The sequence below is a fragment of the Rhea pennata genome, chromosome 14 (genome assembly GCF_028389875.1).
Source record: "Rhea pennata isolate bPtePen1 chromosome 14, bPtePen1.pri, whole genome shotgun sequence".
NCBI classification, from domain to species: domain Eukaryota; kingdom Metazoa; phylum Chordata; class Aves; order Rheiformes; family Rheidae; genus Rhea; species Rhea pennata.
The window spans coordinates 21,366,681-21,388,271 of NC_084676.1; the positions used below are offsets into that span (position 1 = coordinate 21,366,681).

Genomic DNA, 21,591 nt, shown 5'->3' on the forward strand with positions numbered 1-21,591 from the left:
AGGGCGACATAGGCTGCTGATGCAGGACTTCCACAACCTCCTTCCTGCCACTGTGGCATGACGACCACAAACAGATTCTAATATTACTGTCTAGGTCTTGTTTCCTGCACATCAAGGTTTCCTTTGTGACACCCGTAGGTCAGGTTGTGCAAATGAGGTGGTTAGCTAGGTGACCGCAGCTGGGTTGCTCTCACCCTGGCCTTCCCCTGCTACCTAGCATACCTCCCAGGCGCTACTGGGCTTGCTAAGTCTTGAAGTAGTCCTGGAAGCCTGGCATATGAATCCTGAAATTAACTTTGTATGTATTCTTATTTCCCCTGAAAATTTCTTTAGATGTAGCCTGCCTTCACAGTCTACCTTAATAGCTTTTGAATAGCTGCAAAGTGTAGTAGTTTCTAGAGAAAGAAAGTGAATACAAAAGTACCCTACAACTGTGGCTGGTGTACGCTTTTAGAAGATTCATGAAGCCTTTTCTAAACAGTAGAAAGATTCGTATCTTTCCAGAGAGATTAGGATCAAATCTTCACATAGCTGAGAGTTCAAGTAAATTTCCAGCATTTCTTCTAGGTCAAAGGACAATCGGTCCAATTTCTCCATTGTTTGATGCATTTCCATGTTACAGCTTGTGGAAAATTCCTTCCATTATTATTATTTTGAATATATCTCTAATGCTCTGAGCTTTTGAATACATTTTTCATCCATAGGGGTACTGCGCTCTCTGAGACTTTCTGCGTTCTTATGGAAAAGTATGTGAAATGTCTATATAAATGACACTAAAGCCCCACAGAGTTTATTAGGAAGTACTAACATCTTTGAAGAGTTTTTGTACCTTCCTGTAGAAAAGCATGGAAGAAAATATCTAGTAATCTGTTAGATTCTGCAGAAAAATATGTATTTTCCTCTATAATTTCAGAGCAGGGTATATTAGTTAACTGAAAGAAGTTTAGTTTCCCCAAGCTGATCCAACTCAGTGTGGCCAACTGGAAAAAAGAAAAAAAAAAAAAAAAAAAAAAACTCCTAGGCCCATTAAGGAATCTGGTAGAAAAGCCTCTCTGCAGGGTATGTAAATATCTGCTAATGTTTAATACAAAGTGGTATCACTGCTTTCAGATTTACTGGATGGCTGTACTCATGCCCTCTCCACCTCACCTCCCAGAAACAACTTTATCAGATTCACTGGGTCCCAGCGCATCACCCGGGCATGGGTGCTTTGCTTTGTTTCATTTTTGCTCTCTAAATGCCATTTATTCCAGATTCCACTTGGATTTACTCCCACAGAGCAGGTTCACAAATGCTGCGGATTCGTTTCACGGGAATCATGGTCTGAAGAGCTGCATTCCCTCTGCCCGGTGCCTTCGAGTTGGAAGTGACGGAGTAGGTTAGGCTTGGCAGGCTAGTTCCTGCCAAGAACCAATTTTTGCTTTGCCAAAATAGAGGTAGCCAGGTGTTTCATTCATGCCAACAGTGCGTGTTAGAGCGAGCTCCCGCGTGCTGCACGGAGACCTGCCTGGCGGCAGGGAAGGGAGGCGGCAGCTGCACTCGCTGTCCCGCAGGGGCTGCAGCCGCCCCACCGCTGCCCTCGGGCCTCCGCCCCGCGGAGGAGGGGCGCTCACAAGCTCCGGGTGCGTGGGGTGTCCGGGCGTGCATAACGCAACTGGTCCTGCAGCTGGTGCTAAAGATGTTTTGAATACACTGGTGGATTTTTTTAAGCAGTATCTGGAGGGTCTCCTGTTATATGCACTTACTTGATGCAAAACTGCTTTGGTCTAGATGCTAACACTGATAAATCAAACCATTCCTTCCTTAGAATTTGGTTCACCGCTTACAGGTGGAAAATAAACCAAAATAACCCACAGCAATATTAAACAGCAAGATACAGAATTTAAGGCAAAGCTCACTGTGGCTGGGAATGTTTCTCTCACATAAACCAAATTTATCTTTACATAGCAGAAAGCTATTTTATGAGGTTCACACAGAAAAAAAAAGAAAAAAAATGCTTCCAAAAAGTGTCTTAAATAGCTCATAAACAAGAAGCATCTGTCCCTATGGAAAGGGATCTCTGAAACTCCTAGAAATACAGAAGACCAGAACAGATCTCTGGTACCATCCCTTGCCCCGACCGAGAATTCGGACTTTGTTCCTCTGGTCTGGAAGGAGATGCCTCTAATGCAGTTTGTCAGAGTCGTGCTCAGAATTATTAAGAAGCAATAGCCCTGCAGGGCTCCTTTCTCATACAACATCCGCTCACTTTGGGGGTTTCTTTGTAGCTACAATATTTGTCTCGATACAGTTGAACTGAAACTTACGGAGAACAAACGCGGGGATCCGGCGGCACGGCACGGCACAGCACAGCACAGCACAGCCCGAGGGGCATCCACGCACCGGCGCTGCCGCTGCTTGCCATCAGTCGCCTGATGTGCCAGTGCCACACAGTGTTCTTAAAAAGTTGTTTATGAAAAATGAGGCTTGGCTCAATGCTATCGAAAATGTGCTATTACAGCAAAGAACGTGAGTTATTTCTTAGTGCTTGTTGTCAGAGTGAAATACCACAAAGAGTTTTCTGTGATCCTAAGCAATAAATAAGCAGGGAATGCATTGCAAACAAGGCTGGCCAGGTACTGCAGGAAATTATGCTTCTGTTGCAGCATTAATTCCTGATAACTAGGAAGTAATTCGTGACATCATTCAGGGATGCATCCCAACTAGGGGAGATCAATGCCTGGGATCAATTGGTGAAAACCAGGTAAAGCACTACCTGTTTGGTCAGGAGACTCTGCAGCCGTGAGCCAGGCTTCTAGCGTTGCCACTGAGGGTTCCCACATAGGATGCTCATGGTTAGTTCTTCACTTTTTACAATACTAAATGATGAGTGAAGGACATTAGATTATTTAAAATAAATCTAGGATAAGAAGAAAACCAGATCATGGCAATTAGCAGATTAGTAATGGCTTTTAAGTAGGAAAGAAGAGAGTGATTTTCAAAGAATTTTTTTTTTTTTTTTTTTTTTAAGCAGAATCCTCAGTTGCATCTATTGGTAGGAGAACGGTTTCTGGCTGGTTACCTGGTCTTCAGCCCTCTAAGTGCAGCCTGGTCCAGGTGCAGAGGCCATGGTTTGTTCTCCCTCCGTAATGACTACATACATCCCGTCCCTGTTCGCGATCAGGGAAGCACCTGTTTCTCTCTGCTCTGCCAGCAGCATCCAGGCTGCAGGACAGAAACTTTGCAGAGTGGGACTAAGCGAGGTGGAACAGAAAAGCCACTAATGAACTTATTGCAGGTTGGTAACTATATGCCTCTCCTACACACTTCTTCACTACCTGTACAGGTAGTACTTAGCAGTGCTTAACAGAAGGCTGCAGCGCATCTGAATTTTAACACCACCGCTCCAAAAGCACGGTCTCCGCTGTCAGACTCGCCGGAGCTCTCACTGAAACGGCTCGTTTCCTCCGCCTCCTTCTCTTTGGACAGACGTCCAGTCCACGCTTGCTGCCGTCTCAGAGAGCTGTAACTGCTGCCTGAGCTCTGCGGAACTGGCAGGCAGCAGAGTCGAGCTATTTGTGCGTCCTGCCGGCAGAAAGAAGCGGAGACGAGGATAGAGGAGCGAGTGCTTCAGCCCAGACGTCAGGGCTGGCTTTGAGCCGGGGCAGCGCCCCGAGCCGCGGAGCGCTGGGGGCAGCGAGGGCTTTCTCCAGGGCTGCATCCCCGCACGTGTCCCCCTCGCCTCCCTGCAGCCCCTCCGCTGTGCCGGAGAGGCAGGCGACGGGGACGCGGCCACGGGAGCAGCGCGCTATTGCGCTGAGTAACGCAAAACTCTACCGAGGTCGTTTCACCCCAAAGCAAGAGCCGGGGGCACAGAGACAGGCCTGGCGTTTGCAGGCACGCTGAGCCGGTGCGAGTCACCTTCATGTTCGGAGCAGGGGCGAGCGCTGCCCCGGGGTGGGGGCAGGTCTGTTGAATCCTAGCGGGGAAGGGGGCTCTCTGGGCAGAGCGAGGGAGGCGGCACCGACGTGCTCCAGCCCTGGGGAGCCAGTCCGTCCCCTTGTGTCTCGAGGACGAGGACGCGGGGAGGGAGAGCGGCTTCAGCCGCCCGCCAGCCTGGCTCCGGCAGGGCGGGTGGACGTCGGGCCGTCTCGCTCGCCTCCGGTGACCGCAGCCTCAAATGCGGAGACCCTCGCCTCCAAGCCGTGCCTGGTTTGTGCTGATTGTGAGTTATAACAGCTCACTGCTTATTATTATTACTGCTTGATTATTAATTTATGGCTTCATAAACCACCATGCTGTATGTATAAAGTGAAAGAAAAGGAGTAGTAAAGAGACGGGAAGTCAGCAGCCCTAAGGAAGAAGAAAGCCGGACAGCGGAGCGCACGGGGAGATGAGGCCAAGGAGCTCCCTAAACTGGCTTCTCAGAGAGGAACTGAAGTAGCGGCGAAGAGGCAGCAAGAGGATACTCCAAGAATAGCAAATCACTTGATACTCAGAGAAAGAGATGAGAGAAGAAACTAGAGCAACAGAGAGGCTGCAAAAGCATACCAAAAAAACCCCGAGAGGTGAAAGGAGGGTGAATTTAGCCATGTGGTGATGACGAGCGTAACTGTCCCCAGGAGCTGCTGACGGGCCCCGAGGGGACGGCTATGTGCGAACCAGGGGGCAGGTGGAAGCGAGCCCTGGACGTGCAGAAGTGGGCAGGTGGGGAAAGTTAAACTGCATTTGGCGCTTTTGGGAAGGACAGCTGAGTTTACTCTGCCTACGAGCGTAATAAACTGCAATGAAAGACAGCTGAACCGTACATTGATTTTTTTAAAAAAAAATCTTGCTAGCTGGTTGAAACCAGTGCTGTGAGGAGAAATTCTTCATTTAAGAATTAGTTATCTTTTTGCCTGAGGATTTTTCTACTTAACATCATGAAATAAATTACGAAGCTAGCATGTTCCTGAATATAGATGTCAAATGACAGACTTGCTGCGGTGGAGTTCGCTGGTGTTGCTGGTAACCGTCCCTTGCCCTCGACAGCAGTCCCTGCTGGGTTTGCCTGCCGCACCAGCTTTGCAGCCAGCGTCTAGCCTGTTGCTGAGTGCTGTATGGTCATTTAGGCCGTTGGATTTTTGTGTCGAAAATAAACCTGTCGGGGCTTTTGAGCCTTTGTTGCAAAGCCCTTCACAAACGGTTGTGCAAACGCCCAACACAGCCCCCTGCGCCGCGCAGCGCGCGGGCTGGCGGCGGCCGCGGCCGGAGCGGGCGGCAGGGCCGCGCCGGGGCTCGCCCGGGCGCCCGCCGCCTCTGTGGAGTCTCGCTGCTGCGCGGGCTGGAGCAGAGCCGCCGGGGCGCGGGAGGACCTGGGCCAGCCCTGGCGCCTGGGCCAGCCCTGCCCGGCCCCGGCCCCGGCCGCCCTCGCTGCTGAGCGGGCGCTGCCTGCGGCTCCCCCGCCCGTCTGCTCTTTGCCTTTGGAAATTGCTGATCGGTTCATAACACGTTTGTTGCAAATGTCTGTTTCCAAAAATGTGCCTTCCTCTGCCTACCGCGGACAAGCGGACGTGGTGGGGCTTCGGGGACGGCCAGGTGCCTGCTGCGAGCCGCGCGTCTTCCTGCCGGCCTTCCTCCGCCGGCAAGCGCAGGGGCTCCGCGCTACCCGCTCCCTGCGGCGCCAGGCCCTGTTCATATGCAGCCATTGCAAAAATATTTTAATCTTGTCTTTTCTCAGCCTGTAAAAGCAAAACGGTTTCTAGTTTCTCTCCAGATCCTGTGATGTATCTTTGGACAGCGCCTTTCCGTGCTATACTAGGAAAACACAGGCTCTGCTGTTCCTTCTGCCTTTGGTTCCTTTCCACCGTTACTGCTCAGGTTTGAGACGCAACGTCCTTTGAAGACAGTGGTTTTAATTAACAGAAGAGACATTTGTGTTTTCTGGAAATTCAGTGTGTAGGCACGTGTATTTATTCAGTAATACTAGAGCTGCCACTGGGAAAGTTTTAAAAGCAGAGCTCCAACAGGTGACAGAGATTCCTCATCTCTTAAATGCTTAAGATTCACAGCTCCTAATTTTACAACACCTGCTAAAAGAGGGAGATGCAAGAAATCAGGCTTCCTTTCACCTGTTTTTATTCAGCTTCCTGAGAGCTCTTTGCATTGAGGTCATTTGTGGTGGTGGTGAGGTGAAAGGGAACACAGGAATTACTTTTATATTATGTTCAGAGTGATGACAGGTCTTATAATAGCTCTCAATTAGCAATTGATTACAATTAATTGGAACAACATAGGCTAACGTGATGCCTTCATATCTCTAGAGGATTTTTGAGTTCATGAGTCTTCATTTTTAAAAATTCAAAAACTGTGGCTCCCATGTTATCATAACCATCTGTCAGCAATTTATAATGTATTTCTTCAACAAGCAGGATTTCTAGTAACAGGCAGTTTGTGAAAACCTGTTTTTTATTGGGAAAGGCAAAGTGTTCAAAGTTGAATGTGAATGTTTAAGGAGCATAATAAAGTAAAATCTGGTAATATTATATATACGTATAAAGCCTGTGATTGCAAAAATAAAGTGTTTCTTATTAGATTGGAACAATGTGCAGTCATGGATCTAAAAGCAAACAGAAAATAACTTACTTTGTAGGTTAGAGTAGAGATTAGAAATCAAGTGTTTTGGTCCGTCCCAGTGCCGTCTCCTGACTCCGACCGCGTGCCACCACCTGCGCGCTGGCAGCAGCCGTGCGGCGCGGGCTGGGGAAGGGACCCTCCTGCCCTGTCGGCGTTAATGCCTTGTTGGCGCTAGGCTACTTCTGAAATTCCCAGAATTAGCGGCTGAGGGATCTGCAGAAATACTCGTGCAAGTAATTCTGAAATTGGAGCACGGGGAGGAGGTATGCTTTCTTGTTGTTCTGCTTAATTTGGTTTTACTTACATTATTTTAATTAATAGAGGATTTGAATTTCTTTCTTCGCACACATCTGGAGCACATTGGTGAAGAATGACCATGGGAATTCAAGCCATAATCCACCTGCATTACTTCATTGGTTTCTGGACTGCTTGATATAATGTCCCATTGGAGTATTTCGTGTCTTTTGCATAACAGAAAGACAGTGCCAGTCTCAGCTTGTTCTTTGATTAGTCCAGGAGATTGTTCAGAGGATACAAGTAAGCCCTCTGTCTTTAACCCATACTGACTTAATTAAATCAAATCGTTTTCAAGTTCTTGAGTACAAACTTAATGTAACAAAGTAAAAGGAAAGACTATGTGATCTCTTCAGCTCTTCCCACAAAATTGGCTCTTTTTCTTTTTCAAGCCAAATACTACTAAACTGTCAATGAAAAATAGAGGTAAGAACTGAAAAAGTATTGCTTAGCTGTGTTTCTGTTTTGGTCTGGCCAAGATTTTTACTTGGTGCATGAGGAAAGAAAAGGTAGAAATGGGTATGTCTAGAAATTAGGCTTGCAAGATCTAAAGTGCTACCAGAAAAGGGGTTTGGTTAAGTGGGCAGGTATGGTTAAGAGGATAATGAGATTAAAAAAGAGGATTGGTTTGTAGAGACTGTAGTCAGAACCAGTGAGAAGTTGGCACGTGACCTGAATTAATGATGGTAATATTTGCTGAGATATCAACGCACATCTTTATAATAAGTCAGAACAGGTTTTCCTGACTGCGAAGTGATTTACGTGGCGCGTGGTGATATGCACTCTGCTGCAGGGCCTTCTGCCACGGTCTGGATCCATGCAAAAGCTGCAGCGTGTCCTCAGAGAGGCCGTCAGGCAGATAATGCAAAGGCATTTGCTGAGCCGATTCTCCATAAATCGCGTTGCTAATCAGGAGCTGGACGCTCGCACGATCACGCAGCCTTTGTGAAACCTGCTAACGTGCGGGCACGGAGGGCTGCAGCTTGTTTCTGCAAAACAAGAACAGAAAATTGTTGAACTGAAGAATTGTACCAGGGCCTGTGTTTGCCACGTTAGGCACATGCTGAGCAGCTCCTCTGTGGTCTGGCAGTATCTGTGGGCGAGGTGGTGTGGGGCCGCCCAGGGACAGCGGCCAGAGCTCACGTCTGCCCCCTTCGCCTTTGAGATACCCTCGGGTGCAGAGTGGCCGTGGGGCCGAGCTGCCGGGCAGTGAGAGGCCTTGTCAAGGCTGCGCCTCTGTTCCTGCAGAAATACGCAGCTGAGCTCCAGGGTGCGTGCTGTGCATTTTGCTCTTGCTGTTTACAGCTGCGGTACATCCTGGAGCTGCCCAGCCCAGGAGACCATAGGCAACCGTTGCTGGCCTTTGCGTGGACAAGCTCAGAAAACTTCAGCGCACAGGTTGTAGAATGGGCAGGGACGGAAGCAGGTGTCTCCAGGGAGCTGTTCAAGCCCTGGCGGTGTGCTTCTCTCGTCGTGGAAGAGAGGAGAAAATTCAGGAGAGTCTGGACTGGTGGCATTGCTACCGCAGCAGCCAGGCACCGCAGCTGCGCCCGGAGGGGCAGAAGTGCCCGGCACTAGCCGTTACGTTCACACGAGTCCATTCCCGGCCTTTTCACTACTATCCCTGCACGTGTGGGAGCGTCCAAACCAATTACATCTTGTCTTTCCCTAGTTTTGTTTGCTTGCTGAAATTTTGCTCAAGATACTTGATCCTAAATACAAATAAGTCTACTACATGTCGTCCTGCTGCCAACACCAATACCAGAGCCAGTTACTTACATGACATTTGTCATTGTTCCTAAGCTTTACTTTGGCAATTTTATTTAGACAGGGACATTTTCTGCTGATAAATCCAGCTAGACTACCAAGTCACAAAGTATTTATTAAAACACCAATTAGACCTTGGTCTCTCATCAATCACAACACCTTTAATTCATGCAAGGATGCAAAAACTGTTTGAGGCATTGTGCATGCATGAATGAGTGATCTAAATCAAATTGTCACTTTACCGGCATTACCTTATCTTCAGACCTAGAGGCAATCAATTTTTTATTTACCATATGAATAATGTGTGATATTTTTAAAAGCCTCTGCCTGCCATTTTTTGATGTTGAAAGGAGAGCTCCTGCCTCGCAAAGTTGAAAAGAAAGATGACCGCAGAGGTGAGGGACTCAGCCCATCGCACACCCAGGCTGTGAGGCCCACGCTGGATGGGATGAGCTGGTGTTGGGAGCACCTGAGTGCTTCGGCAGTGGGAAGGTGCATCCACTCTGCCCATCCTGGACCTTGTCAGACCTCCCTGCCTAGCATTATTTTGACTCAAATGGGAATCAGCTGCTGCAGTGATGCCCAACAGAAGAGATGAAGCATGGAGGAAACAGCAAAAAGTGAGGACAGAAGGGGCTTCAGAACAGAGTTTTTCTTTTTTTGGGGGCAGGGGGGGAAATGGGGGGGGGGGGTCAGAAAGCCACAGAGACAAGGGAGACAAAAAATACAACACAGAAAATTGGAAAGTCCAAGAGTCCAGCTGCGCAGGAGACTCTCCTGCTTGGGGAACGATGGCCAGCTCTGCCCCCGACAGCCCCTTCCCTGGGCCGCTCCAGCGGCACTAGGAGTGCTCTACTGCCACTGAGGTTTCTTTTCTGAGCAAGAAAGCTCGCTTATATCTTTTGATTACTGATTCATTGCTGTCTCCATATTTGTATGGAGAATAAGAAATCTGTCATTCACTATTTTATAAGACAGGCTCAACCTTCCCCCTTCCTCTAAAATCCCCTGAAACCTCAGAAAAAAAATGGCTATGAAAAATGTAGAAGTTGAATAAATGCAATGTAATTCAGAAAGCAATGAGCTTTCCTATGTATAATGTCAAGGCACATCAAAAAGGAGAACATCCATCTCACTGCATGTTTTTACACATCATCATTCCAAATCTGGTAGGAAAAAACAGTTTTAAGCATTTTTGTAGAACAGTAATCTGGAATAGTTTGATTCTGAAACATCAAAATGTTTTGTTTTTTATGAATCTGAAACATTAGAACAGAAGATACTATATCAAATAGTAGAACTACAGAAGAACTATATCAAATATGATATTAAAGTTAATAGTGTAATACAGATGTGAAAATTAAAGGAGGTATGGAAATGATTTAGTGGAGTACTTTCCTAGTGCCAATATCATGAAAATCACCATGTTCTCTCATAATATTTGAGTTTGAAGAAAACAGTGTTTCCTAGTGAAAAATTGCCTAAGAAGTGTTCATACAAGTCTCCTGGGATCCAACAGAGGTTCCTATATGTTTTATTATGCTCCCACTGCATTCTCAGGTGGGCTTGGAGAGCAAGAGGTAAAAGATTTCTTTCCAGTGTAGCAGTTAAGTAGCTGGATAATTTGTTAATGGGATTAAATCTCATCCACCTGGAGACACTGCTTAAATACCAAGTCTGGCATGGGGGGCTGGGCCAGGCTGCTTACACAGTGGCAGTTGCAAAGACTTCAGGCTTTTGTCAGGTATGTCCCTGCAGGGGTAAAATTGTATTTTACAATTGTAAGATGTGTAATAATTGTATTATCTGCAGGTTTTTCAGTCAATGGGTAGTTTTTTTTTTTTTTTTTTTTTTTTTTAACTAGCTGAGGAGGTCATCATAGGTCTAAGAAATATGTTGCTGTACATCCCTAGCGTAAAATATTCTTCAGTTTAATTAAATTGCAATTAAGATCATACAGAGAGTTACCTTTGATCAGCAGAAATATCCCCCAGAATCTCAGAGCCAAACCTAGCTGTGTGTTTCCCTCTAGTTTGGAATTCCCAAGTATTTTATTGTGCTTTTAAGAGAGCTCCTCCATTCAGCCCCAGTTGTGGGTACATGTCTGTCTGGTGAAATGACTCTTGTTTAGAAGTTAATTATGGATAGCATTTAAATACGAATAATAGAAAGTCTCCTGGCAGCCTGGATCCTGCTCCACCCCCTCATTTACCTGGCCTTTGGTGCCACTGAATTCAAATGCCTCCATCTGAGATGGATGTAACGATGGCTGGTGTTAGTGTCTGTAAGCTATTTCTCACAAAAAAATGCTGTATTGATTTGGGATTTGAAGGGTTTTTTTTTGCAATTACTTGTTTACTTAACGTGTTTACGTGTTTACCCTTAAAGCACGAGTGCTCCCTCCTGGCTCGGTTTCCTCCTGCCAGCCCTTCTTGGAGGGGTTTCAGGTTCGGCTGCTTGCAGTGTGCCCTCTGTAAAAGAGGGAGAGGGGATCGGGAGCCACGTGGCTGGTGGTTTTTGTGTCAGTTATATCAGAGGCTTACTGCTTCTTCAGAAGCTTCTAATAATAATAACTATAATTAGGGCAGTGGGAGAGAAACGTGCTGAGCTCATGGAGAAAGGCAAGAGAGCCAGATCAGAATTAATTAGACCCTTTTATCCAAGAATCTCAAAGCATTTAAACATTAATTAATAAAGCCTACAGTTAGGTTAGCATCCTCTCCTGTTACCTGCCGGGAAGGGTGGCCTGTCCGGCGCAGGGGCTGGGCGCGGAGGCAGCGCCGGGGGTTTCCTCCGGGCCAGGCGCCGCCGGGGCCCGCGCCGGTCTGCCGGTCGGTGAGCTGGGCTCTGCGGCACGCTGCGGGCCGGCTGCTTCCTGCCGCCGATCCGGACCCAAACGCAGCCCTGCTGCTCCGGGTGAGCAGTTATCCCGGGATTCTTTATTCGTTCTCTCTGGGACTGCAGCAGGAAGGCTTATTGTGTGCAGAGCGATACCCGACAGAATAAAGTGGCTGTGGAAGCAGTTTTCCCCTAATCAAAAGGCTTTCGTGGAAGGAAGTAGCCTAGCTTGTAGGATTTAGGTCCCTCTTGGCCCTTTAGATATATATGACTTTACTTACGACGTAGGATGCAGTAAGAGAGCGAAGCGTCCCCTCGCTGTAGGGTGCTTCTGCATCGGGTGGCACGCTCGTGCCGCCGAAGCCCACGGCCCTGGGAGCGGGGCCGCGTGAGCGGGTGGCCTCGTCCCGCCGGGAGCGGGCGGGAGCACGGGCTGCCTCCCCGAGGGCTCTCTCGGCTCCTTCAGCTGTCCCGCGCTTGCGATCAGCTGCGATAGGACGTTGCGCCTTTTCCCGTGCTGGCGGGAGCCTGATCGTGGGAAAGGCTCCTCCAGAGCCCCTGTTCGGTTTCCCCGCGGCGCTGAGCGCGTCCGCCCTGCGGCGAGGGTGTTCGGTGTTCACCCTGAGGTGCCCAAAAGCAGCAGAAGCGCTGCGCTCCGCTTTGCGGCGGCTCTCGGGCGACGCTGGCGGGAGGGAGCGGCGGGGCCCGAGGGCAGGCGGTGCCGGGAGCCGGCACGGGGAATTCGGGCTGAAAGCCCGCAGCTTCTCCCCAAAAGCAACTGCTAGTCGTCCCTGTAATCTCGGGCAGTTCTTACTGTTAGAAACTTGTTGTATCCAGCAAAATAATGTGCAGTGTGCGTGCCTGAAAGGTGTGAAGTACACCGCTGTGCTTATTTCCGTACACTATAGGGCAGAATCATTTTTCTGCTGTAATTTGGCATGCTAGACGCTGTTGAAAAATTTCAAATACAGAAGGATTTATGTGGAAGTGGAACGTGGCACAGCCTTGGTTCAGTGCCCCTTTCCCTCCCATTCTCCTTTCCACGCTCCAAAACATCCTAAAAGGGAAAGTGACTTTTTTTAATAGCCAAACGATGTTTTTAATTTTTTTTATATAAAATGTCTCCCCTTAATTAGTAGGTAGTGGCTGAACTGTTTCAATTTTAGCATTTCTGGGGGCAGGAGGGGGGGGAATCAGCCTGCGGCAAACACTGAACACCTTTGCAAATCACGAGCTCTCCTTTGCAAAGCTCTTTTCTTGCCCGTGAGAGGCGCAAAGTGCCAGCCCTGGCTCACTCACTAGTGGACCTTGGCCCCCTCTTACGTCTGGCTGCGTTGACATCACAGTTATTTTCTTGACTGATATCTTCCTCCTGATAGCCTACAAAAATCCTTGTGTTTTGTCTCTATTTCCCTGCTGAAGATACTGTCATCTTTCTGTCTCCACTCTTCTACCTCTTGTCTCTGATTTAGTAAAAATGTCTTCTACTCTAATCTTAATTTTCTTCCTTGTGCCTTGCTGATGCTCCCTGGTGGCACTGCTCCGATTGCTCCCTTCTCTTGGCTATTTTGGTGTCCTTAGAGAAGCCATTTCCAGCGGGCCGTGGCCTGGCCTGGAGGAGGTTTGTGCAGTCTTTGCTGTACGTGGCCTCTCGCAGACCCGTGTGCTTTACAGCCGTTACGCGCACCCGTCCCGACCCACGCCGCGCGGGCTGGACACTTCCCGCAGTGACTGTGGTGTGACAGCGCAGCGAGGCACTGAAAAGAAGTCAGTTCTTCTTTTAAGACTAAAGAAGCCTGTGCTTTACTTTGAAATTTTGCTTTGAGCCTAATGAATCAGACTAAAAGATTAATTAGCAAAACGTGACACTGGAATGATGTTACAAAACATCGTGCCTCTGTTCCCATTGCAGATGGGTTGGCTCGGGGGCTGCTGAGGGCGCTGTGTCTCCTTTGCACAGCTCACGACTGAAGTTTGTTGGCTTTTTAATAAGGTTCTGTCCAAGTCACTTTTGCTTTTTAATGCTTCATCCTTTCCTTACACTGACCAGCCCTCTCCCGCCTTAGATGGCAACCATGTGATGGACCGGAGAGAGCAGTTTGGTTACCTGATGCGGTAACTTCAGGTTTTGTATGATGCGTCTAAAATCTCAAACTTCTTTCCCTGGCGGGATTTCTTTCTTGCATTTCCTTACCTCAAAGCCTGTGAAACCTGACTGGTGTTCGGCGAACAGAGATGTTGAAAGAGCACGACTGGGCCACAATTAGACAAAGTGAGTTTGCAAAATAGTAAGCTGGACAACTGTGCCTGCACGAAGCGGAGCTCTGCTGCTTGACTGGAGATCAGATAGTTTCACTGCACTGTTTTAACTAGCAGGACTAACGTTACCAGCATAGTAATTGCTTTGATGCCAGTTGGAGTTGGCACAGATGTATTTTTCATGTATCATTGCTTGATATTGGAAACCTTTCTTTCCCTCCCGCCCCCCCCCCCCTTTTTTTTTTTTAATACTTTCAGTATCTGAAGATAGTCTTGAGGGCTTTTTTTTTTAACCTACTTCGTTAAATGCTAAAGGGCAATTCAATCTGCTCTGTAGCTTTCCCATTCTCTTTAGGTTTTCTTAATGGACTGGCTACCCTGATATGTTGTACTTACAATGATTATATCAAGGTCTTCTTAGCATAAGCTTTAACTCCCTCCTCCCCCCCCCCCCCCCCCCACTAAAAGTATATTATTTCTGGCAATTTACGTTACTTGCACCCTGGACTGCGCTTGTCATTTAGTTGATACTAGAATAAAGCCAGTAAGTGCAGTGGTGTTAGTAAGGTTTGAAGCCAGCAGATTGGCCAAATGGTTTCTAAGAACAGAACTGTATCTACAGAATTCCCCACCCTTCTAAAGCTATCAAAAAAAAAAAGCATATATCAAGAAGCCGCCTATTCACCTTTGCCTGCTCTTTTTCAGCAAAGAGGAACAATTGTACAGCTTGCAATGTCAGATTGTGGGTTTTAACTCTCCTGGTTGATTCTTCAAGGGCCTTATCCAGCGATACACCGATTCGGCCCTGCTTTTGCCCTTGGCTGGGGCATCTGGAAACCTGGTGCATTTGCTGCAGGAGCCGGTATTTGGTGTTAATGAAGCATGCACAACTGCAGCTGGTTGTGGCCCTGCCCGTTGCTGGGATCATCTGGACGCAGGCACGGGCCAGGCGGCCGCTTCCTGGGAAGCTCTTGGCGTCCCCGTCTGCGGCTGGAGAGGCCGAGGCTGCCCGGGGCCGTGTCCCGGAGGCGCCGTCCCCGCAGCGCGGTGGCTTTGCCCTGCGAGGTGCGTGTGCGCGGTGGCCGTTCACTTCAGCAATACTCCGTGTTCAGTTCCGAAATCTCCAAGTTTGGAATCAGATACGTGAAAAGCATTTTGTGGAGAGCTAATTAATTAAATAGTTTTTAAATGGAAGAGAAATATTTGGAATGAGAGTCTTCTGTGTTCCTCCTCCAGGGACAAGAGCTGTCTCCGTCAAAGGGACTTGGCCTGTCTTGCCTGAGAGGAAACTCCTGGAAAAGCCCTTAACGAGTGAAGCATGTACAGGTGGAGTGAAGCCTTGTAATACCGTGTAGGAAGAAAGGATCCTGGCTGTGGCCCTGGCACCGCGTGACCTCTTTGTGCTAATTTTTTGGTGACGTTTTGTCTCTCCCTTCAGCATGGGCTTCGGACAGAGTTGCTGTTCAGCTAAGCAGCATCATCAGGCAGTCGTAGGAGCATCGCGTGAGCACCGCTGCAGTGCCCGACGCCTCGCGGCTGCGCCGCTCCGGCAGGCCGGTCCCGCCGTGGTGCTGGGAGCGCGGCCCGGAGGGGGCTTCGCTGCGCGCCACGTGCGCGCTTTACCTAAACGGCATCAGAATTTGCTTACAAATGGCCAAGGAGGCCGTTTTCCCCAGTCCGCCGGGATTCTCTGCCGTCCCTAAATGCCCACAAGCAGCCAGGGAGAAGGACTAAGTTTACAGGTGGAAAAAGTAATTACAGCTAAGTACAGAGGGAATGCCGAGAAAGAGGGCAAGAGGCTCGGGCGAGCCAGGGCCACGGCAAGTCCCTCCGCAGCGGGCGGCCCTGCCGCCCAGCGCTGCTCCCGCCTCGCTGGGGCCCGGTGCCTGGGCCTGGCTGAAGCCCATCGCCCTCCGCTGATGCGAGTGGCCGGGAGGAGCCACCGGCAGGGCGCGGGCAGCTGCCACGTCTTGGTCGGCCACCAGCTTTCTGCAAAGGCTCCACACATACTGCCTTTGCCAAAGTCGACAGAATTGAAAAAAAAACCCCACCTTTATTGACTCTTTTTCAGAGAAGATACGGAACAAGACTTGAAGCGAGTCTGTAAGTTAAATTTGGGCATGCAGCTCGCAGACCGACAAGTAGTTCCGTCGCTGCCAGGGCAAAGCAAGGAGTGGATGCAGGAGGGCTTTCTCCTTTTTGGCTTTCTGCCCATTTCCACAAATCATGTGTGTTGTGTTCAGGGCTGCTAACAAGAAGGAGAAAGGGGAGAACAGGACAGCAACTATTGGCAGCGCGAGATTTTCTTAAAAGTTTGCCTCAGCAAGATTGCAGAACCGCTCCCTCCAGGCTCTGCTGTTTTGCTGGCAGCAGCACAATTTCCCTGCATTTGGCAGGGACCAGTTTCCTGAGCACCAGCACAGAATTTTCAGCCTGGATCCTGGCGCAAGGAGCAGGTTTCCTTATTCCACGTCATCCCAGCACAGCCCTTTGCCCCTTCTGCCGCTGTCCTTGCAGCCCACGCAGACGCTACCGGCCTGCTGGCAGCGTGCTGGCATCGTCCGGAGCCCTGGGAAAAGGCTGCAGGTCAAGCACCCGTGGTGGCCAGAGGCTTCCCAGGACTGACTAAAAATATGATGTATCAGGTGTGCAATGCAGTAGGGCTCCCGTTTCCTTTTTATGGGTGAAATGAAGGGCTCTATTGCTGATATGAAGTTGCTAAGCTAAATTACACTTTGCTTGATCTGAGTAATGTGACCAATTTGCGCAAGTTGGAAATGATAATTACATTTTAGTGGGAAGATGGATGCTTCCAAATGATGCTTAAATCCATGATTTTTTTTCTCAGCAGCTCAGCCAGGGGACCATTTTTATCAATGCCAGCTCTTCCCCTTTGTCATGGATTATTGCTTTTGGGCAGGTCTCCAGCTGAACATGAGGGAAAAAAAGATTGAGCTGTGTGCTATGTGAATCAGGAAAGAAATTAGGTACTGCTCAGGGCTTCCCGCCATGGATTCTGCAGGTGAAGTGCCACATTGCCACGAAGCCGCTGGTTCGTGCGAGCGCGGGGCCTCGCGGCAGGAGCGAGTCCCCCCGGCACCTGCCCTGTCACACCGGCCTGCGGCCAAACCCAAGGTGTCCTCAACCCACGGTAAGGAAAAATGCTTGGAGAAATTAGAGTTCTTAGAGGTATCAGTACAGGAAAAGAAAATTTCTGAGCACTGTTGCTGGGGGCTTTGGAAGCAAGGTGTCTTCTGATGCCCGTTCTGGAATTTTAAAATGGGCTGGATAGATCTTGTTGTTGCATGGGAGGTTCTCCTTGACGTACGTAGCCAGCAGCCACATGGATCATCATTACTGTTTGGTTTGTTACCTTAAAAAAAAAAAAAAAAAAGTTGCATTGAATTCAGTGCAAGTATAAAGATTGTGATGACTAAAGGAAAACATAAGTGTTTGTTGGAACAGTGGGTGCAGTGCGAGTGCACACGAGGAACAGCGTGTTCTGTTGTGTTTTCTTTCAGGCTCCTGGGGAAACGTGGGCTTTCCTCGGGGGCAGGTTTGAGCATCTCTCTAAGGCGCGCGGATCGATGCCAGCTCTCTCAGGGCTCCCGCAGCCCCATGCAGGGAAGCACCGTCCTGGGCTGGGGCTTTCTGCTGGGTGCTAGCACCGAAATATGGCAACTACTGTAGTCTTGCAGGAGACCGGGTAGAAACCCTCAACTCTGAATTTCTTTTGACTGACAGGATTTTACCTTTAAGATCCTGACAGAGATCAGTGCCCAGAATCTGTGCACGTAGTTTTCCGTACACGTTTCCCTGCCGTTTGCTTCTCGTCTCTAACTTGCCGTGCCACTCCGGGCCGCAGAGCATCGGCCGCGAGTCACGTGCAACGTGTTCTCCCTCCGACGTGGCAGCGTGCGTCGTGCCGCAAGGAGACGGGCAGAGCCATCGCCAGCTTTCCCGCCTGCAAAACGGCTCTGTGGGGCGCCGCCGAGCCCGGCGCCGCGGCTCCGAGTGCAGCGTTCGACTCCCCCGTGCTTGCCGTGGCGGTGCTGGGAGAGGCCAGGCGCCTCCGCGGGGCGGCGGGGGGCTGCGGTTTCTCCCCCGGCTGCCTGGGAGAGGCACCTTCACGCTGCGCCGCTGGCTCTGGTCTCGTGGCAGCGTTTGTCTGTGCCGAGTTGGTTGCTAATGAGAGCTGGGCCCTGGTGTTCATTTCTAACTGTGCCAAAAAGATCATTGCAGAATCCCCGGGTTGTTGGTTTTAACCTGGACACAGCAAATATACAAGAAGGGGGGCAGGGGAACAGACATGTTGGCTTTAGTGGTATAACTTATGCTGTCCCTTTAAAAGACAGAACAAAATGAGTTGGAGTATTTGACCCAAGTCTAAGCAGTCTGCAGTCTCTGGCAGGCTCGTTGCAACTCCGCTTTGAGAGCACTATGGGCAGCATCTTTTCTAATTGAACAGTTTCCATTTCCTTCCATCTAGACTTGTGTTTACTAAATGGAAACCCCCTGAAGAGTCAGTGCCAAAATGAGGTGTTGGACCGTTTGCGTTGAGTGGAGACAGCAATTTTGATGTGAATAGGCAGTAACGTGATCACTGGGCTTCTGCTGAAGTCCGCTCTCACAGATACTGGCTTTCTCCAGCAGTCAGTAATTTACTTTCTGGTTTGTCTGTTTTGAATTGGAAAACTTGGCCTTGATCCTATAACTGTTATTCCCACCTGTGAGCTTGTTGGCTTCAAAGAAATGATGCAGATGAGTAAAACTGGGAGGAATGGCTGTTTGATGCCAAAAGCTGAAATCCTTATTCTGTTCTTTCTGTGTCCTTCCTCATGCAAAAATTGCACAGACTTCATGAGGAATCCTGTTAAAGGAGAAAAAGCCCTGTGCGATCCCTTCAGGATTCAGCCTGGGTCCATGTGTGCAGTTAGTAGCAAATCATCAACCCTGAAAAATAGCTAGAGATTGCTGAAGCAGTGCTCGCTCCCTCAGGACGGTCCAGCCCGGATCCTCAGGTGAACCTGGTGTCATCACTGAGGATCTCCGAAGCTGTTCAGGTGTTACTTGATGCATAGGATGAGCCACACAAGTCCTGAGCAGGGTTTGCACATGCACTGGAGGACGAGCTCCAGCGGTAATGAAAATGGGGCCCAGAGGGCTGAAGGGCCTGATCCTGCGGAGCCTGTGTGTAAACGTCAGGCCCTTGAGAGTTCTGGACGTTTTCCTGGCAGTTGGTGCTGAAAGTCGGCAAAGGGCGCGGAGTCGTCTTGCCGCCCCGGCTAGACTCGCTCCCCGCCAGCCAGCGTGAGCCTGGCGCTGCGCGGGCAGCCGCGGGCCTGGCCCAGCAGGCCGGTGCGTGCCGCGAGCGCAGGCTCGTCCGGTCCCGGTGCCTCGCGTAACGCCAGGGCGCTCTCTGTTCCTCTTGCAGGTGAGCCCTCCCGGTGGTCGTCCTCCCACTGCGACTGCTGCTGCAAGAACGGCAAGGGAGACAAGGAGGGAGAAAGCGGCACGTCGTGCAACGAGCTGTCGACGTCCAGCTGCGACAGCCAGTCCGAGGGCAGCTCCCCACAGGAAACCGTCATCTGCGGCCCCGTCACCCGCCAGCCCAACATACAGACTCTGGACCGGCCGGCCAAGAAGGGCCCCGTGCAGCTGCTGCAGCAGTCCGAGATCCGGAGGAAGAGCGACCTGCTCCGAACTCTCACCTCGGGCTCCCGGGAGTCCAACTCCAGCAAGAAAAAGGCCGTGAAAGAAAAGCTTTCTATTGAGGAGGAGCTAGAGAAATGTATCCAGGATTTCCTCAAGATCAAAATCCCAGACAGGTTTCCGGAAAGGAAACATCCTTGGCAATCTGAACTGCTGCGGAAGTATCATCTATAGGATCAGGGCAGGGAAGTGCATAACCCTGTTACCATTTAGAGCAAGATTCTAAGTGATATGAAAATAATTCCTGATAATAATTTATTAGGTCACAAGAAACAAATCCGTCTCTATAGTACTGCCCAATTTGCCTATTTCACTTTAATGTTTATAGTTGTAGGGTAACAATACTTTTCCAGTTGTGGAAGCACAATGACAAATACTTCTATTTGTAAACTCCGAGTCCTTGCACAAGCTGAATACCTGAAGGGCACAACAGTATCGACAGCAGAAGCTACTCGAGCGCAGGCGCTGCTGGCGGCAGTGGAAGAGCCGCGCGTGGTCAGGCACCGTCCGGGAGGTTTGGGACCTGCATGCCTTTTGAGCCCTCGCTTACATGGAGGATGTGCACAACTCCGAGAAACAAGCTATGCCATGACCGTTTCCATTAAGCATGTGTGTGTGCGTGTGTGTATATATATATATGTGTATATATATCTCTGTGTATATATATGTGTATATATATATCAGTATGTATTGCTTAAAGATTTTCTGGCTCTCTCCTTATAGCTGCACTTTCTCAGAAAAGGGTAATCTTAGCAATCTGTAGATGTTCCATTTCTTCTTCAGATCTTTGAGCGCAAGTAGAAAACTCTTTTTTTTTTTTTTTTCCCCCCCCCCCGCCTCCTCCCCACTTCCCTTCCTTCTCTCTGCCCCCCCCCACACACTGTAAATGTATGTTAGTGGAGACCAGGGAAAAGTGCGTGGGTCTTATTGCCATCAGCAAAACATCCCATTTATTTTGATGATTTTCCCCGTTTCTTCCCCAAGCTTTTTCTGTATTTCTCAAGGCTTTCTGGTGACAGTGGGTTAAACATGTAATGATTCCAGTTGGAAGGTTGCAGGGATTTTTCCTGGCGTCAGCGCTGCGGCGGGTCGGGCTGGGCTCTGCGGACTAGCCGGGCGCAGTTGCCAAAAGTCTTTGGCCCAGGCTGGCGGGGAGGGCAGGCGCTTGGTCCCATCCGACGCAGAAGCAAATTCAAGGGCTTACCAGCCTAACAAGATGCATTTAGTGCTTTGATCGGCAGGGAAGTGATTGCTAAACAATAAAACAGTGCCGTTCCAGCTACCTATGTTTCAAGAGAAAATTGAAACCAGCTGGATTCTGTAAGCGAGACACCGATCGCAGTGTCGGCCCTTTCTCTAGCCAGCGGCACGGCGCCGCTCAGCAGGCCGAGCGTCCCTGGTTGTTCGTAGTGGGAGCCGTCGGGAAGGTCAGTCCGGGGGACGGGCCGGCGCCCGCGGGCAGGGCGCAGCGCCTTGCCGCCGGCGGGCCGGCCCCGTGGGAGCCGGCAGCAGAACGCCAAGGGGCAGCCCTTGCCCGCGCGGCACGGTACACAGAAGTACGTATGAATTCTTACATGTCTGTGTATAAAAGGGATGTGCCCGTGCTGGTAACCCAGGGTGTTTCGATAGCGACTACTGAGCGACCGCCCGGTTGTAGGCCTTCGTTTCCCCTCTGTGTTTCGGCTCCTGTGGAAGGCGATGTCAAGTCGCGCAGGTTCGTTCTGTCTGGATGCACTTTCAGCTGCTGTGCTTTTCTTTGCCGGAGGAGCCGCGAGGTTCCTCTGAGCAAACAGGCGGCGGCCGGCCCTCCGTGGGCAGGGGCCCGCGAGGACGCGGCGCGCGGCGCTCGCCCAGAGCGATCCCAGCGCGGGAGCCCGCTCGGGGGCAGCGCCTCGAGCAGCCGCTCCCAGCCGCGGCGGTCTGCGGCGAACGGCGTTTGGACGTGGCAGCTCAGGCTCGTGTTCGCTGAGGCTTTATGCGTGAGAAGGGTGAATTACTTTATTTACCGCACAGCATTATTAAGCCAGAACGTGGATTGGGGAATGGGGGGCCTGATTTAGGAAACGCTAGGCCAGGCACAAGGGTTCAGCATTTCTGTGTATGAGGCTCTAGCACCAACTCAGGTTT

At 49.9% G+C, this 21,591-nt stretch overlaps 1 protein-coding gene across 1 annotated transcript in view; it reads left to right on the forward strand.

The window, feature by feature from the left end:
* Positions 1–19,956, forward strand: part of KCTD16 (potassium channel tetramerization domain containing 16) — an 83,742-nt gene extending 63,786 nt beyond the window's left edge. The window contains exon 2 of the mRNA XM_062587185.1: positions 19,187–19,956. Within this exon, the coding sequence (XP_062443169.1) occupies positions 19,187–19,638 (452 nt within the window). The 3' untranslated portion in view covers positions 19,639–19,956. The remainder of the gene's footprint in view (positions 1–19,186) is intronic.
* Positions 19,957–21,591: the final 1,635 nt, after the last annotated feature.